General features: G+C 40.2%; 1 protein-coding gene across 3 annotated transcripts in view; it reads left to right on the top strand.

The window, feature by feature from the left end:
- Window positions 1–19,223, top strand: part of ATXN10 (ataxin 10) — a 158,867-nt gene that overhangs the window by 46,474 nt on the left and 93,170 nt on the right. For all 3 annotated transcript variants that reach the window (XR_009054719.1, XM_057741952.1, XM_057741951.1), the window contains one exon: window positions 4,589–4,754. Coding sequence is in view for 2 of the 3 variants with exons in the window: in XM_057741952.1 (XP_057597935.1) it covers window positions 4,589–4,754 (166 nt within the window). In the remaining variant the exon portion in view is untranslated. The remainder of the gene's footprint in view (window positions 1–4,588; window positions 4,755–19,223) is intronic.

Raw genomic sequence — 19,223 nt, 5'->3', positions numbered from 1 at the left:
CCCTTTTCAGATGCCGCCTGCTTGCCGTTGGCTCCCCTGACTTCCCCGAGCAAAGCTCCTTGCATCTTGATCTGCATGTTTATCATGATTATTTGCTTTTCTGCTAGAATGTGTGTTCTTCAGGGACCAAGACTGAATCTTATGAGTTCTCTGTTCTTAACACCCGCTGGAATCAGTACTGGAACAGTACTGGAATGGCAAACTCTGCTAACATCACACACTTCCTGAGACACGTCTTTGAGATGCTGTCTCTGTTGATACGTCTGTAGACCGTAGGTGGCTCCGGCAGCCGAGAGGAGGCGGTCTGCAGCCGTGGGCCTCACGTGGCTCGGCCGGTTCCAGTGAATCTCACTGTGGGAACTGCTGCGTCTGGTTCCTTGTTTTCGCTCAGTGGTGGGAGGAGGGGACGGGGTCTTGGCAGGAGCGCTCAGAGTAAAGGCTGCTGGGTTCCCTCTTGACTCATTTTGGGCAATGATAAATGATGCTTTGTTCAGAGTGGTATGTTGACAGATGAACAGAATTGAGAAGATGTGTTTTCTCAACAGGATGTACAGTGAATTACTTTCTCCCCTTGCACCTGAAATGGTGCCACACCACCTGTGAGCACTGGGAAGGCAGTCAGTCCCTCAGAGCGTTCTCTGTGTTCCATGCTTCAGATGAGGGACTGCACCAGAGACTCCTGGGGGACTTTGCGGTGCTTCTCAGTTGGGAACGCACAGCAGAGTCTCCCGAGGAATGTGCAGGCTGTGGCACCAGCCTGCTGACCTAGAGTGTCCAGTCGGGTTGGGGGCTGTTAGATCAAAAAACGTCCGAAGCTCAGTTGGTAGAACAAGCTCTGTATTCATTAAGCACTGCTGATGGTCCCTGGGGCCCAAGGGTGCACAGTCCTCACCTGCCCTTAGTGTGGGAGGGGAAGCACCACGTGAGTTTGGAAGCTGTTTTCTTGTGCTGGTTCTTTTAATTGTCACAGTTAGTTGACTCCTTCACCCTGGTAGTATATTTGGGCAGATTACTTGATGAAAATATTTTGGATACAGGGTCAAAATCCATTCACATGGTATGATTCAGTGGAAGTGAGAGCCTGCATTTATGCAGTTTTCTGGTCCCCTTTCCCAGTGAATTGGAGTAATACTGAATTAACCTAGCTGCTCTTGGAAACCCGCTTTTGTAGTGTTCAGGCTTCTCATCTGTAGAGCATAGTAAGGGCAGAGGCTAGTGGTGCCACTCACTGCTTTGGGTCAGTTACCTTTTGGAACTCTGTTTCTTCTGTAAAATGAGGATAATAATAGTAGGCAGCCCATGAAATCGTCGTGGTTATTAAGTGAAACATATATGTATATAAATACATATAAAGCTCTCAGTCTGTCTGATGCTGAAATCCACGATCATTTTCCTTGTAGCACACTAACTTCTTATATCTGTAATTTATGAAGGGACCCATGAGATTAATTCAGCAGCAGCTGTCTGCCTGTATCTTGATAAGCCTGTTGTTCAGGTTAATAACAGTTTTGGCCTTTGTGACGTGCCTTTCAACAGATGACACAGGTGGAGTAGTTCAAATGTAAATTCAGAATGTGTTGGAGATGTCAGTCTTTGAACCTGAATTACAGATGTCTTGTTTCCAGAATGAAGGGATGTTATTTCCTGCCTTAGCATGCTTGTGAAACTCCCTCTCTCACCCTTTCCCCCTCCTCTTTTGCCCCTCACTCCAGTCCCCTCACAAAAAACTTACCCGTTTCAGGATGGTGCAAGCATGGCTTTTGAAATTGTAGACTGCATCAGTGAAGCATAACTTTAAAATATGAATCTTGCTATAGATTTTTTCGCCTAAAATCCTTCACGTGTGCATTGCTGTCAGTTTTTTTATGAAACAGGAATCATGATTTTGAGGACAGAGTATGTGACTGTTGAATCAGAAGTGAACTAGAAGCAGAATGCTAATGACAGCCAGTGACTGAGAGAGAAAATGAGAGAGTGACTCCCAGTTGAGAGGTGTGTCTGGTGAGCCTGAGGCAGGTCGAGTGATGGTTTCTGGGTTAAAGGCAGCGAGACTGAGCTGTAAGAATTTTAGACGGCTAGTCTCGACCTCTTCGACTGGGTTTGCATCCTTCACTCCTGAGTGAATGGATTTGTTAGACCGCTTGTGTTCTTTAGTGTCTTCAGGGAAGTATTTAGTGTGGTTCCCCCGCGGCTGGGAGAATAAGGCATTCCACGTTAAGTCCCATTTTCCCTGACTCTGCAGCACTTTTCAGGAAACGTGTTTTCTGGCAGAGAACTGGGGATGGCAAATGCAATGCACAATCACAATAAATGCTTCTGAAAAAGAATCTGCTGAGTTGTATGTCCTGTGTGTGATTCCTTTATTTTATGAAGGATGGTTTTTTTGTTGTTGTTGTTCTTTGCTTTATGTTTTTGTTTTTCATTTTCTCGGCCACGGCTCATGGCTTGTGGGATATTAGTTCTCCAACCAGCGATTGACCGGGACCCAAGGCAGTGCAAGCGTGAAGTCCTAACCACTGGGCAACCAGAGAATTCCTGAGAAGGATGGTTTTTGATGATGGCTATAGCAGTAGAGGGAGCTGGAGAGTTAGGTGAGACTCTGGGCGGGAGGGCCCTGTATACCAGACTCAAGTTTTGGGGCCCTCTCCTTTACAGTGGGAGCCTTTGAAAGTTTTTATTCGCAGATGCCTTAATGTAAGTAGGGTCTTTTAATGAAGTACAGTTTATTCTCCGGGAATATTCAAGCTTGGTGTGTATTTTTTTATTTTAAAGGTTCATTTCTGATTTTTTTCCCCCCTTTTTCCTTCAAAATCACGCACTCCCTGTCTGCTTGGATCTCCCACCGTATGATCAGCTAGTGGGGCGTGGGGCTGTGTCTGCTGAGCCCGGGAGAAGTCCGAGGGAGGCACCGCCTCTGGGTGGCTGTGTGAGGCAGGCGGGGAGTCTGTGGTTACCAGGCCTCTTAGGGCCACCTCCCACGTCTCCCCCCTTCAGTGGGCCTCCACGGGCCCCAGGGCCTTCCTGTGCCTGCTGGACAGCCTTGATTACCACCACCCCGGGCCCCTGACCCCACCCGACTCCTTCAGGGTCCCCTCCTTCCTCATTCAAGAGCCGCCTGGTGTCTGGGCCTTTCCCCTGTCATTACCTGTCTGTTCCGTTCCTCATTTGCTGTCACCCTGTTCTGGGTGATGGTCCACTGGCTGCTCTACTCCCGAAAGCCAGGGATCACCTCGCAGTAACTGCCACCTCATCCCAACTTACAAGGAGTATGTTTACACCAGACATTTGGGTGCCTCTTGAATCACACCTGCTAGGTGGCCTCTGCCCTGGCGTTCCCGGAGGCTCAACCTGCTCAGGGAAGGTGGGAGGCCTGGCTCTGGGGCTGGGGCACCCCGTTCATCTTGAAAGATCATAAGTGAATTAGAGAAAACAAACATATCCCAATACTGAACTACTTGTTCTTTTGTGCTCAGTTGAGGGGAATTACTTGTTTTATTTTGGATTAATAATTGCTGTAGGAAATCTGAGGTTTTAGGAGTTTTGAAAAGCGCCAAGATCTGTGGGTGATTTTAACAGACTGATGATCTTTCCCAGCATTTGGCCAAAGTACAGGAAGAGTTCAGTGCGTTTTCTTTTCTACTTCAAGCAGTAAACGAATCTGATTTTTCTCTTAGTGAGACATGCTCCCTGCCTGATGCAAGTATATCCCCCCATTTGCTAAGCATTTTAGATATTTGTATCATTTCTGATATAGAAATACCTGAGAGTTACGCATGTCAGAAACAGTCCCAATCAGAGTGTGATTTGGAGAAACATCCTGCTTGATTTATGCTGAAGAGATTGTTCTGTGTGTGATTTGTTTCTCCTGGGAGAAGGAAAGAGACCATTGAATAGAAATATTTCTGTGATAATTTAAATATTGAAATAAAATGGCATAGGTTTGGTCTTCAGATTTGTTTTTTTTTGTAAAGTAAAATAATGAAACAAACAAAAAAGCCAACCTTCACAAGGAAGACAGTAAAATGAGTGGTTGTGCATTTGGCCCAGGAGACAGAGATTGCATCCTGTGCTTTAGTCCTGCCGTGGCAGCTCAGTGTGTGTGACCCTGGTGAGTAAATCAGTTAACTTCACTAAGCCTTAGCTACCCCTTTACTGTGGGGGCTCCTGACAGTGCCTGCCTCACGAAGTTTTTGTGTAGATTAAATAAGAAAATGTATGCAAAATGCTTAACTCTATAGTAAGTAGTAAATAATTGTTAGCCCACTTAACTTTGCTGTTGGTATAGTATTGATGGATGTATTATACACTTAATTTGACGGCATTTCTGAAATGTAGAACTATTCCTGTACTGAAAATAATGGATATAGAAAGGAGCTTGTTTCTGTGGCCAAGTCACAGCAAAGAAATCAAGGTTTTAAAAAATAGGTAATTGATGAAGATTAATTATATTCACAAAAAATGTTTCCCCTAACTAGACACTATAAACAAGGAATTGGAAAATAAATATATTCTCTTAAAATAGTCTCTATAAATATTTTTAGCATTATACAATTTCAGTCTTCATGTAAAACTCTTTCATGTTTTATAGGGTCACATTGTTAGACCTCATGATAGCCAAAATAGTGAGTGATGAGCCACTGACCAAGGATGACATCCCTGTGTTTTTGAGCCACGCTGAGCTGATTGCGAGCACCTTTGTGGATCAGTGCAAGATCGTGCTGAAGTTGGCCTCTGAGCAGTATACTGACGATGAGGTAAGGGGACAGGCGGGTGCTCTAGCTCAGCTAGGGCCCTCTAGGGCAGAAGCTGTGAAAACTATTATATAATCCACGTGTCTGCTGAATGTTGGTGGGTGCACTCCCTCTCTAAAAGTCCTGTGTCGGGGCCTTTGGGAGGTGATTAGGTCATGGGGCAGAGCCCTCAGGAATGGGATTAGGGCTCTTCTAAAAGACACCCCCAGAAAGATTCCCTGCCCCTTCCACCACGTAAGGCCACAGCGCGAAGTCAGCCATCTGCAGCCAGAAGAGAGCCCTCCCCAGAACCCAGCCATTCTGGCACCCTGATCTTGGACTTCCAGCCTCCGGAACTGTGAGAAATAAATGTTTGTTGTTTATAAGCCACCCTCTCTGTGGTATTTTGTTACAGCTGCCCAAGGTAAGACAGTATCTTTATTTTAGAACAGTTATGAAAATACAGATAAGGCAAAACAGTCCCTTTATTCTCACCATCCAGAGTTAATGACTCAAAAAAATTATAGTTAATGCGAGGGTGAGTCAAAAATTATCTGCACTCTGGCTGTAGAATTTATTTTAATTAACTTTTAGAAAAGACAAATACATCATTTTTTGACATAGTCTGGCTTTTCAATACACTTTGCCCATCTGTCAACAAGCTTTCATATTCCCTCATTAAAAAATGTTTTCAGCTGGGCTGTGAGCCAAGAATGCACCACTGTCTTCACTTCTTCATCAGAAGTGAATCTTCGTCCTCGTAGGGCTGCTTTCAGGGGACCAAACAGGTGCAAGTCCGACGGAGCAAGATCAGGACTATAGGGAGGATGCTTTAACACCTCAAAACGAAGTTTTTGCAGAGTGTCAACAGTGTGAGCAGAAGTGTGCGGACGTGCATTGTCACGCAAGATCACAACGCCCTTGGATAGCAGTCCTCTGCCTTTAGTCTGAAGTTTAGGCTTCAGCTCTTCAATAAGCATCTCGCTGTAACGAGCACTGTTGATTGTTGAACGTTTTTCCTGAGAATCCCAGAAACTGTAAGCATCAATTTTCCAGCTGATGGTTGACTTTTGAACTTTCTCTTGGTCAGTGATTGAGGATGTTTCCATTCCATACTCTGCTGTTTACTCTCAGGCTTGTAGTGATGAATCCATGTCTGGTCACCAGTAATGATTCTCTTTAAGAAACTTTCACCTTCCTTAGACTATCAGTCCAAATTTTGTTTGCAGATATCCAGATGCTTCTGTTATGCTCTTCTGTGAGTTGTTTTAGTACCCATCTCGCACAAACTTTCAAAACCTAAGTCTGTCATGGATTACTTCATTTTGAGGTGTTAAAGTATCCTCCCTATAGTCCTGAGCTTGCTCCATAGGACTTTCACCTGTTTGGTCCCCTGAAAGCAGCCCTACGAGGATGAAGATTCACTTCTGATGAAGAAGTGAAGACAGCAGTGCATGCGTTGCTCGCAGCTCAGCTGAAAACATTTTTTAATGAGGGAATATGAAAGCTTGTTGACAGATGGGCAAAGTATTGAAAAGCAAGGGGGTTACGTCAAAAAATGATGTTTGTCTTTTTCTAGAAGTTAATTAAAATAAATTCTACAGCGAGTGCAGATAATTTTTGACTCACCTGCATATGTTTTTCTAGGCAGATAACATCAAATATATGCATGCATATATACACACACACACAAACATGTTTGTATATATATACATTTTTTATATATATATGTAGTGAAGTCATTCCATGCCACCTATTTGTAAGTTCCTATTTTTTCTTCTCCTGAATGGAAGTAAGCTACATGAAGGCAGTTTTGACTGTTACGTTCATAGAACTATGTACATAGTAGGCACTTAGTGCATATTTGCTGAACGCATAAACAAACAATACATAGTGAATGTCTTTTAAAAATGCTGGTGTAGCATTCTGTGTAAAGAATTTACCATAGTTATTTGTGTGTAGTTGGACACTTGAGTTCTTATTTCTGTTTATTATAATTAATGCTATAGTCTATGTCTTTGTAGTTATGTCTTCATACATTTTAAAATTCTTCTCGAGCCTATCCTAGATCATTTCTTTACTAAGGAGATGGACACTAGCTTTTATAGTAACTCTGTTTCTCTCCTCTTTACTTCAGGAATTCTCTTAATTTTTGTCTGCTCCTTCCTTCCCTTTTTTTTTTTTAATATTTATTTATTTTGGCTGTGCTGGGTCTTAGTTGCGGCATGTGGGATCTTTTTAGTTGCAGCATGCAGACTTCTTAGTTGTGGCATGCAGACTCCTAGTTGCGGCATGCGGACTTCCTAGTATCGGCATGCATGCGGGATCTAGTTCCCCAACCCGGGATTGAACCCAGGCCCCCTGCATTGGGAGTGCGGAGTCTTACCCACTGGACCACCAGGGAAGTCCCTTCCCTTCTGTCTTAAAGTCAGCATTGTTCTTTCTCTGGAATACTACTCAGCAGTAAAAAGGAATGCACTTCTGATGTAACAACAACGATGGATCTCAAACAGAAATAGACTAGAGAATATACTGCACGAGCGCATCTCTGTGAAATTCTACAGCAGGCAAAACTTACTGACTGTAATGGAGCAGATCAGCTGTTGCAGGGCTGGAGGGGAAGGGTGGAGTTGACTGTCAAGGGACATGGGGGCACATTTGGGTAATTGTACGTATTATATGTATAATTATACGTATTGTACATATCTGTGTTCAGTGACACAACCCTACTCTTCACGTGGACGTATTTTATTGCATGTAAATTTTGCCTTGGCAGTGTTGATTTCAGTATGTTCAGAAACATAATAGGTTATGATAAGTAGAGAGGGAATCACTTGGGCAGACAGGCAGAAATAGGTGAACGCGGTTGCCCTTTGACAGGCCTGTCCACTTGCTGTCTCCAGATGGGAAGGTAGGGAAGGTAGACCCTGCCCCACCGCATTTCCTGGAGAGCTGTGTGGTGCTGTGCACCGGTGAACTCCCACAGCAAGCACCGGCAGGTGATGCCTGTTCTGCCGTGGAAGTGTCTTTCCTTCTTTGCAAAAGTACTTTTTTCAAGGTTGCTTTGCTATTGAGGTTTTCTGTGCTGTATCAAACAGGCCATGGTAGGTCTTACTGATAAGGTCAGTATTTTAATTCTCATGTCTGTGATAGAAGAAAGTCTTACTCATAGGCTGCCTTCCTTTCTGGAGAAAGATTTGCCTCTGTTTCCAGCAGGAGGAGCAGTGAGCTGTGCTTCAAGGAAGTTTTAGAAACGAATTGTCCAGGTCACAGAAGATGAAGTAAAACTTAGTACTTGTTAAATCACGGCTTTGAACTTTTTCAAGGCACTTACATTTATAGCATAGATGATTTCAGTATTGTAATGTTACCTGATATAACTTTTTATGTTTAGGAAAAGTTACATTTTTCACACTTTTTTCTTTAAAGGTGAGAGGATTTATTATGTATTAAAAGGTAGAAAATTGTAGATGGCTTTTTTTTGAGAAGCCCAAATAGTTCACTTTTTGAAAGTTCATTAATCTATACACTCATGACTTGTGCATGTTAATGTATATATGTTATCCTTTAAGTTAGAACTTTAGAAAAAAGCGTCAGTAGTTTTTAAGGACTCGTACCTCAGTATTTACTATACCATAAACCCTGTAGTGTATTGGAGCTGGCCTGTACCAGCTTCTGAGAGTCAGTTATTAAATATTCAAAATTTGTGAGCTGGTCATTAAACTCTTGGTAGTTTGAAGTCAGCCGTGGTGGAAGTCTTCATACCATGGAGAGCAGCGAAAGCTACTAATCCGGGCTTTCCACTGCCAGTTTACCAGCAAACCACTGCATTTACCCATTTGTGATTATTTTTAGGACAGGATGTCCAGTAAAGTTCTCATGATGCTGTGACCTAAAAATCAGAATGAAAATAGATGTTTTTATGGCAGCTATTTTTTTAATTTATGTAATTGTTTGGCTTTAAAATTCTAAGGTTTTATTCATGTGTTCCTTTCTACAGATAGTCTTAGGTTCTCATGTTAACATACCTGTTTCTGTCCTTTGGTATATTCTGGTGTACCACTTGTTTCCAGTTTTTGGTGTATTTTTGTCAGTTCTAGCATGCTTCTTTTTTAAGATTGAAGAGTCAGTTTAGCTTTATCTTGAATCTCAGTCTTGTCACTTGCTGCAGTGAAACTCTCCTTTCTTATGCAATAATATTTTCTTTGTTGTAAGAAAAAATAATTCAAGCCAAATGCAGTGAAACAAAAAGTTAAGAACAACTTTTTCACACAGCCCCCATCTGTTTTCTACAGACATAGCATATATTTTTTCCTTCCAAAAGTTTTCTCGTATATACACACCTATACATTTTTGTTGCTTTTTAAAAACAATACAACATATCCTATCCTGTAACTTCCTCTTTTCACCTACTCTGATATATCTTATGCTTTAACACATGTGTGTATATTCATCTCATCCTTTTTATTAGTTGAATAGTATTTCACTATATAGATGCATCAGAATTTTTTTCATTTGTTCTCCATAGATACACATAGGAGTTGCTTCCAGATTTTTTTTTTTTAAAACCTTTACAAATAATAGTACAGTGAACATCCTTGTAAAAATACCTTTTCAATTTTGGAGAAGTGATCTGGGATTATAAATTCCTGGAAGTTGAGCTGCTCAGTCAGAGAGTATGTTTGTTGGAAATTTGTAAGGGACATTTCTGAATGACACACCTAAGAGCACAAGAGCATGTGGGTCTGCACCCCTTCGCTAATCTAATTATCATTTCTCTCTCATTTTTCAGTGACTAATATGTTAGTTTGTTTTTCATATTAGGTTACCTTTTAAAGCACATTTATTAATGAGCATGTTTAGAAAGTTAATCTTTTGTCACACATATAAGAAGCTTTTTTGCCCGTAGTTAATTTTTTGTTTAAATCTATTTATGGTAGTCTTAGCCTTTTAGGAGTTTGTTTTGTTTTTAATCTAGTTAGGCTTACCAATTTTATCCGTATGACTTCTGAATTTTTTTTTAACAAATTTAGAAAAATCATCTCCACTTAGATTGTGGAAATATACACCTGTATATTCTAGTTCTTTCAGTACTTTGTCTGCATTTTTAATTAACCTAGAATTTATTTTTGAGTAAGACGTGTAGTGTAGATCCAGATGAATTGCTTGTGTCTTTTAACTCTCTAAGATTATATAATCTTCAGTAGAAGACTGCTTGGGTTTGAACCTGGATTTCTTCTATTTTTGGTGTGTGATCTTGGAAGCTACTTACCCTCTCTGTGCCCCAGTTTCTTTTTCTTCTTTTTTGACTGCATTGGGTTTTCGTTGCTGCACATGGGCTTTCTCTAGTTGCAGAGATTGAACCTGTGTCCCCTGCATTGACAGGTGGATTCTTTTTTTGGACTATAATTGCTTTACACTCTTGTACCAGTTTTTGAGGTACACCAAAGTCAATCAGCTGTATTTATACACATATCCTCATATTCCCTCCCTCCCTCGACTCCCCCCCACCCTCCTCGTCCCGGCCCTCTAAGGCATCATCCATCATCAAGTTGATCTCCCTTTGTTATACAGCAACTTCCCACTGGCTATCTGTTTTACAGTTGGTAGTACATATATGTCTATGCTACTCTCTCACTTCGTCCCAGCTTCCCCTTCATCCCCCGCCCCCCCCCCCCCAACCTCGTGTCCTCCAGTCCATTCTCTGCATCTACATCCTTATTCTTGTCTTGTCACTGGGTTCATCAGTACCATTTTTTTTTTAATTCCGTATATATGAGTTAACATACAATATTTGTTTTTCTCTTTCTGGCTTACTTCATTCTGTATGACAGACTCTAGGTCTATCCACCTCATTACATATAGCTCCATCTCATTCCTTTTTATAGCTGAGTAATATTCCATTGTATATATATGCCACATCTTCTTTATCCATTCATTTGTTGATGGGCATTTAGGTTGCTTCCATGTCCTGGCTATTGTAAATAGTGCTGCAATAAACATTATGGTACATGTTTCTTTTGGGATTATGGTTTTCTCTGGCTATATGCCCAGTAGTGGGATTACTGGGTCATATGGTAGTTCTATTTTTAGTTTTTTAAGGAACCTCCAAACTGTTTTCCATAGTGGCTGTACCAACTTACATTCCCACCAACAGTGCAGGAGAGTTCCCTTTTCTCCACACCCTCTCCAACATTTGTTGTTTCTAGATTTTTTGATGATGGCCATTCTGATCGGTGTGAGGTGATACCTCATTGTGGCTTTGACTTGCATTTCTCTGATGATGAGTGATGTTGAGCATCTTTTCATGTGTTTGTTGGCCATCTGTATGTCTTCTTTGGAGAAATGTCTATTTAGGTCTTCCGCCCACTTGTGGATTGGGTTATTTACTTTTTGGTATGAAGCTGCATGAGCTGCTTGTATATTTTGGAGGTTAATCCTTTGTTGCTTCATTGGCAAGTATTTTCTCCCTTTCTGAGGATTGCCTTCTTGTCTTGTTTATGGTTTCTTTTGCTGTGCAAAAGCTTTTAAGTTTCATGAGGTCCCATTTGTTTATTCTTGATTTTATTTCCATGATTCTAGGAGGTGGGTCAAAAAGGATCTTGCTTTGATGTATGTCATAGTGTTCTGCCTATGTTTTCCTCTAGGAGTTTTATAGTGTCTGGCCTTCCATTTAGGTCTTTAATCCATTTGGAGTTTATTTTTGTGTATGGTGTTAGGAAGTGTTCTAATTTCATTCTTTTACATGTAGCTGTCCAATTTTCCCAGCACCACTTATTGAAGAGGCTGTCTTTTTTCCATTGTATATTCGTGCCTCCTTTGTCAAAGATAAGCTGCCCATATGTGCTTGGGCTTACCTCTGAGTTCTCTATTCTGTTCCATTGATCGTCCTTTCTGTTTTTGTGCCAGTACCATACTGTCTTGATCACTATGGCCTTGTAGTATAGTTTGAAGTCAGGAAGCCTGATTCCACCAACTCCATTTTTCCTTCTCAAGATTGCTTTGGCTATTGGGGGTCTTTTGCGTTTCCATACAAATGGTAAGATTTCTTGTTCTAGTTCTGTGAAAAATGCCATTGGTAATTTGATAGGGATTGCGTTGGATCTGTAAATTGCTTTGGGTAGTACAGTCATTTTCACAATGTTGATTCTTCCAATCCAAGAACATGGTATGTCCCTCCATCTGTTTGTGTCGTCTTTGATTTCTTTCATCAGTGTCTTAAAGTTTTCTGCATACAGATCTTTTGCCTCCTTAGGCAGGTTTATTCCTAGGTATTTTATTCTTTTTGTTGCAATGGTAAATGGGAGAGTTTCCTTAATTTCTCTTTCTGCTCTTTCATTGTTAGTATATAGAAATGTAAGAGATTTCTGTGCATTAATTTTGTATCCTGCTACTTTACTAAATTCATCAATCAGTGCTAGCAGTTTTCTGGTAGAGTCTTTCGGGTTTTCTATGTGTAATATCATGTCATCTGCAAAGAGTGACAATTTTACTTCTTCTTTTCCAATTTGGATTCCTTTTATTTCATTTTCTTCTCTGATTGCTGTGGCTAAAACTTCCAAAACTGTGTTGAATACTAATGGTGAGAGTGGACGCCCTTGTCTTGTTCCTGTTCTAAGAGGGAATTCTTTCAGTTTTTCACCATTTAGAACAATGTTGGCTTTTGGTTTCTCATATATGGCTTTTATGATGTTGAGGTAATTTCCTTCTGTGCCCATTTTCTGGAGAATTTTTTATCATAAATGGATGTTGAACTTTGTCAAAAGCTTTTTCTGCATCTATTGAGATTATCATATGGTTTTTATCCTTCAGTTTGTTGATATGATGTATCCCGTTGATTGATTTGCGTATATTGAAGAATCCTTGCATCCCAGAGATAAACCCCACTTGATCACGGTGTATGATCTTTTTAATGTGCTGTTGGATTCTGCTGGCTAGTATTTTGTTGAGGATTTTTGCATCTTTATTTATCAGCGATATTGCCCTGTAATTTTCTTCTTTTGTGACATCTTTGCCTCGTATTGGTATCAGGGTGGTGGTGGCCTTGTAGAATGAGTTTGGGAGTGTTCCGCCTTCTGCAATATTTTGGAAGAGTTTGGGAAGGATAGGTGTTAGCTCTTCTCGAAATGTTTGATAGAATTCGCCTGTGAAGCCATCTGGCCCTGGGCTTTTGTTTGTTGGGAGATTTTTAATCACAGCCTCAATTTCTGTATTTGTGATTGGTCTGTTCATAGTTTCTATTTCTTTCTGGTTCAGTCTTGGAAGATTGTATTTTTCTAAGAATTTATCCATTTCTTCTAGGTTATCCTATTTATTGGCATATAGTTGCTTGTAATAGTCTCTCATGATGTTTTGTATTTCTGAGGTGTCCGTTGTTACTTCTCCTTTTTCATTTCTAATTCTGTTGATTTGCGTCTTCTCCCTTTTTTTCCTGAAAAGTCTGGCTAATGGTTTGTCAATTTTGTTTATCTTCTCAAAGAACCAGCTTTTAGTTTCATTAATTTTTGCTGTTGTTTCCTTCCTTTCTTTTTCATTTATTTCTGATCTGATCTTTATTTCTTTCCTTCTGCTCGCTTTGGGCTTTCTTTGTTCTTCTTTTTCTAATTGTTTTAGGTGTAAGGTTAGGTTGTTTATTTGATATTTTTCTTTTAAGGTAGGACTGTATTGCTGTAAACTTTCCTGTTAGAACTGCTTTTGCTGTGTCCCCTAGGTTTTGGGTGGTTGTGTTTTCATTGTCATTTGTTTCTAGATATTTTTTGATTTCCTCTTTGATTTCTTTAATGATTTCTTGGTTGTTTAATAGTGAATTGTTTCGCCACCATGTGTTTGTATTTTTTTGCAGTTTTTTTCCTATAATTGATATCTGGTTTCATGGCGTTGTGGTCAGAGAAGATGCTTGATGTGATTTCAGTTTTCTTGAATTTACCGAGGCTTGATTTGTGACCCAAGATGTGATCTATCCTGGAAAATGTTCCATGTGCACTTGAGAAGAAAGTGTATTCTGTCATTTTTGGATGGAATGTCCTATAAATGTCAGTTAATTTGAGATGGTCTAATGTGTCATTTAAAGCTTGTGTGTCCTTATTTATTTTCTGTTTGGATGATCTGTCCATTGATGTAAGTGGGGTGTTCAAGTCTCCCACTATTATTTTGTTACTGTCGATGTCCCCTTTTATGGCTGTTAGCATTTCCCTTATGTATTGAGGTGTTCCTATGTTGGGTGCATAGATATTTACCATTGTGATATGTTCTTGGATGGATCCCTTGATCATTATGTAGTGTCCTTCCTTGTCTCTTGTAATAGTCTTTACTTTCAAGTCTAATTTGTCTGATATGAGTATTGCTACTCCAGCTTTCTTTTGACTTCCATTTGCACGGAATATCTTTTTCCGTCCCTTTACTCTCAGTCTGTATTCCTTGGTCTGAAGTGGGTTTCTTGTAGGCAGCATATAGAGGGGTCTTGTTTTTGTATCCATTCAGCCAGTCTGTGTCTTTTGGTTGGAGCATTTAATCCATTTACATTTAAGGTGATTATTGACATGTGTGTTCAAATTACCATTTTCTTAATTGTTTTGAGTTTGCTTATATAGGTCTTTTCCTTCTCTTGTGTTTCCTACTTAGAGAAGTTCCTTTAGTAATTGTTGTAAGGCTGGTTTGGTGATGCTGAATTCTCTTAACTTTTGCTTGTCTGTAAAGCTTTTGATTTCTCTGTTGAATCTGAATGAGATTCTTGCTGGGTAGAGTATTCTTGGCTGTAGGTTTTTCTCTTTCAGGACTTTCAGTATATCCTGCCATTCCCTTCTGGCCTGCAGAGTTTCTGCAGAAAGGTCGGCTGTTATCCTTATGGGTTTTCCCTTGTATGTTATTTGTTGCTTTTCTCTTGCTGCTTTTAATATTTTTTCTTTGTGTTTAATTGTCGTTAGTTTGATTAATATGTGCCTCAGTGTATTTCTTCTTGGGTTTATTCTGTATGGGATTCTCTGTGCTTCTTGGGCTTGGTTAATTATTTCCTTTCCCATGTTGGGGAAGTTTTCCACCATAATCTCTTCAAACATTTTCTCAGACCCTTTCTTTTTTTCTTCTTCTTCTGGGATGCCTATGAATCGAATGTTGGTGCGCTTAATGTTATCACTGAGGTCTCTGAGACTGTCTTCCATTCTTTTTATTCTTTTTTCTTTTTCTTGCTCTGTGGCAGTTATTTCCCCCATTCTATCTTCCAACTCACTTATTCGTTCTTCTGCCTCAGTTATTCTGCTGTTTATACCATCTAGAGTATTTTTAATTTCAGTTATCCTGTTGTCCATTGCTGTTTGTTCTTTAGTTCTTCTGAGTCCTTAACTTTCTTGTATTTTCTGTATTTTGTTATTGAGATTTTGTATCATTTTTACTATCATTACTCTGAATTCTTTTTCAGGCTTTTTTCCTATTTCCTCCTCATTTATTTGGTCTTGTGGGTTTTTTTTCCTGCTCCTTTGCCTGCATGGTGTTTCTTTGTTTTCTCATGGTAGTCCAAACTTCAGGGGTTGCTTGTCCCAGCAATAGAGGGGTTTAAAGAAGACTGTCCAAGCCCCAAACTAATGGCAGAGTGTTGAGTCAAACAAATACTAAGTCTAGGAAACACACACATGTATAAGACACACAATTACTGAATCCAATAGAACGTAAGGCACTAGAAAAACCTGACAGAAGAACCCCAGTATGCTATCAGACATTCAAAGAAGAAACCAACAGAAATTCAAAACCAAAACAGAACAAAACAGAAACAAAAGCAAAAACAAACAAATAACACCACACACACACAAACACAAATCCAGGGAGATATTGAGAGCTAGGATCAAATATAAAAAAGAGCTAGAGTACCACCAGACAGGCTAGAGATTCTCAGAGTGAAATTAGACAATTATACTAAGAATTAAGATAAAGACAAAAACCTAATAATAAATACCAAGGTGGTATGTCATCTGGGGAATAAAGCAAGGAGACTGAGCAAATCGATCATGTTGCTTATAAGTATGTTAAGATAAAATAAACTAAAAAAGGATAGAAGACAGAGCAGCAGAAGAGCGTAGTGTGACTGGAAGTATGAAAATAAAAAGAAAGAAATAGAAATATATAGAAGAGATGAAAAGAAGGTAGGAGAGATATATAGTCCGCACTACAAAAAACTTAGCTAGAAAAAGAAGTATATAAAAAGGCTAAAAATAAAAATAGAATAAAAAATAGAATAAAAAAATGTGTTATAAAAATTGTAGATCCGTTAGGACTAAGATCGTAATTAATAAAGAAAAAAAAACAAAAAACCAGAACTGACCCCAGAATGGACCAGTTCAGTAGAATTAATACTAATATTCTGTTTCCTTGGAGTCTCAGCTGTAACTGTCCTTCTATCCACCTTGGATTTTTTGTATTATTCTGCAACCAGCAGAGTTTCAGTTATTGTTTGTCTGTAAGCGCTGGTGTGTGGGGAGGGAGAGGGTACAATAGTGGCTGCTTCCCCTGGGAGGGAGTGAGCAGTGGCGCACTGTCTGGGCCACGTCGTTTCAGTTGGGCGTGGAGGTGCCTGTTGCAGAGGGATGCCGGTGGCTCAGGTATAAACAGAATGTCTCAGGGTTGGACCTCTCTCTGGCCTTTTTTTGCTGGGGGTGCGGGGCGGGGGGGCTTTGTCCGTGAGCCAGGAGCATCCAGCTGCCACCATGGCCCCGCAGCTCTCCGGGGCAGGCACTCCTCACTGCGGACCTCTTCCCTCCTGTCCTCTCGGTTCATCTCCCCACTGGCAACAGTTTCTCACCCTGAACCAGTTCTGCGGTTCCCATGCTCCCGCTCCCAGACCCCCTGTTCAGCTGTGAATTGATGTCTCAGTCCGGGAACCCTGAGCTGTGGTGCGGACCCCCGGTGTGTTTCTCACTCCCTCCTGTCTGCCACAGCTCAGCCGCTTCACCCTCTTTGAGCTGTCGTAAATGCCTCCCTACCGGTTATGTCAGGATCCTTGCAGTCCTTTCTGGTGTCCAAGGTCATCTGCTGGTGTTCAGTTGGTTCTCTGCGGGAATTATTACATCTTTTGGTGCATTCCCAGTGCATCTGTGGAGAGGGATGCATTCCACGTCCCTCTACTTTGCCGCCATCTTTTCTCTCAACAGGTGGATTCTTAACCAGTGCCCCACCAGGGAAGTCCCTGTGCCCCAGTTTCTTTACCTGTAAAATGAATTGTATTTTAATATAAGCACTTAGTATACTGACTGGTACGTAGCTAATGTTCCCTAAATGTTATCTGTTCATTATTGTATCAGTACCATTTAGTCAGTAATCTCATTCTTTCTCATTTTAATGCTACCCAAATCATATGTTAAATTTTTAATATAATTTTGGATCCATTTCTGGATATCCAACCTTTTACTCTGGAAATCAGTAAGATATTAACAACTGTTAAAGAGTTCAAAGAGACATGTTTATATGTGATAAAGGAATGCTGAAATGAAGTTACCAAGAGATGCAGAAACTGGTCTATGCACAAGGCCATGATTAATTGCGCTCTAGGCAGACGGAACTGACCTGCATCGCTGTAGACAGGGATCTTTGCATGGTTATCAGCTTTCTGCACCTGACAATTTCATAAAGTAGCTCAGAGACGCTGAATGGTGAAGTGAACCCAGACAGATGATCTAGACAGTAGACTAATATCTGTTTTTCTCTTTTCTCACTTCAAAATCTTGTTCCTTTGATGTGCTTACATCTTTTCTCCCCCACTAGTGCCTGACTTAATGAATGTAATTTTATAATGCTTATAAATAATAGAGGGGCATTGCACTTATTTCTCTTATTTATTAAGAGAATAATTTTTTCTGGCTGTTTTATTTCATTATTAGTTTCCAAATGCTCATTAGAAACACTTAATCAATAAAAGGATTCTAATGATTAAAATTGGAGCTGTATTAGGTGAGGATAGATTAATTTCCTTTTGGGTTTATTTCAGATAATATCATAGAATGTAAGAGCTGGAAGGAAACTTTAGATCATCTCTTCCAACCCCCTGCTTTTATTTTTGTCTATTTATCATGAAGAATTTCGAACATGGGCTAAGAGAAAAAGTGTACTGAAACCCCATCACCCAGCATCAGCACTTAGTAGCTCATCCCCGTGCTTGTTTCATCCACATTCCCACCTGTTCTTAGGCCAGTTGCCCTGGATTCAAACGGGGCTGCCATGTAGTTCATCAGTTAATAGTTTACATGTGTCTCTAAAAGATAAGAAGTCTTCCTACATAAGTAAGATACAGTTAGTGCATCTGAAAACTTAACAATAAAAATTTAGTATCAGATGAACAGTATTCAAATGTTCCCCACCATCTAATAATTTTTTTCAAGTTTATTTCTTTGAGTCAGGATATAAGGAAGGGCCATACATTGAGATTGGCTGCTGTGTCTTAAATCTCCTTTGAATGGCTACCCCTTTCCTCTTCCTGCTTGCTCCTCTTTCTTTTTCCACCTTTGCTCGTTTTCTGTTGAACTGGGTTGTTTTACCTGTAGAGTTTCCTGCAGTTTCATTTTTGATGAGGATATCTCCATGGTGGGTTTAAGATATTCCTTTTTTCCTTGCATTTCCTATGAATGATAATTCCTGCCAGAGGCTTATTCAGATTCGGGTTAGGTGTTTTTTTCTCTTTCTAGTATATTTCATTGCTGGTGATGAGCACTTTCATCAAGAGTCATGCTGTGTCTAATTTTCTCTTTTTGTGATGTTAGCAGTTGTTAATGATTGTTGCCTAGGTCCATTAATTCTTTGGAAGTTTGTGAAATGGAGGTATTTGGACACTATTAGTCAGTTTTCATTTTTTAGCTGGAATATTTTATAAAGAGAAACTTCTCCTAATCAACTGTTAGGTTATGCAAGGTACATTTTAATTAAGAAAAGCAGGAGAAATGCTTGATTCACGCCCCACCCCACCTTGATTACCAGTGTTCAGAGTATTGAGCTGGTTTTGTGGCATCATACAAAGATGGCGCGTGAATTGTTTAGTTTCGCTTTAATCATTGTAGTGAAGTCATGGCTTATAAACCACTGGATTTGTTTTCAGTCCATTTTAGCAGTAATCCTTTCTAAGGGTCTCACGTTCCTTTGCTGGCGAGGGGAGCCTTTTCAGGCTGCTTCTGATTCCTTCTGACATGATCCAAGGAGTCTCTGATAGCTGCCTTGCTCTCTGGTATGATTGGGTCCAGGGTAATCTCGGCTGTGCTCTGCCCAGACCTATGGCCAGTCAGCCATTTCTTGAAGGGAAGCGGTGTCTGAAGATGACCATCTGGGCAGCTACTCCTTTAATAAAAGAGGGTGTAGATGCCGTGCTAAGTAAGTTGATGGATTTACTCCAGTCTTTTAAACATGGTACTAATCATAGACTTCTGGTCTAGATGTTTTCTCTCAACTTTTAAACTAGCAAGTGAAAGCTATTAAACAATTAAAGACACGAAAAATGTGTATTTCTCGCTATTTGAGATTTTG

Source organism: Hippopotamus amphibius, chromosome 7 (genome assembly GCF_030028045.1).
Source record: "Hippopotamus amphibius kiboko isolate mHipAmp2 chromosome 7, mHipAmp2.hap2, whole genome shotgun sequence".
In the NCBI taxonomy this organism is placed as follows: domain Eukaryota; kingdom Metazoa; phylum Chordata; class Mammalia; order Artiodactyla; family Hippopotamidae; genus Hippopotamus; species Hippopotamus amphibius.
The sequence above is the reverse complement of the archived record's forward strand: the minus strand, read 5'-3'. Positions and strand labels throughout refer to the sequence as shown.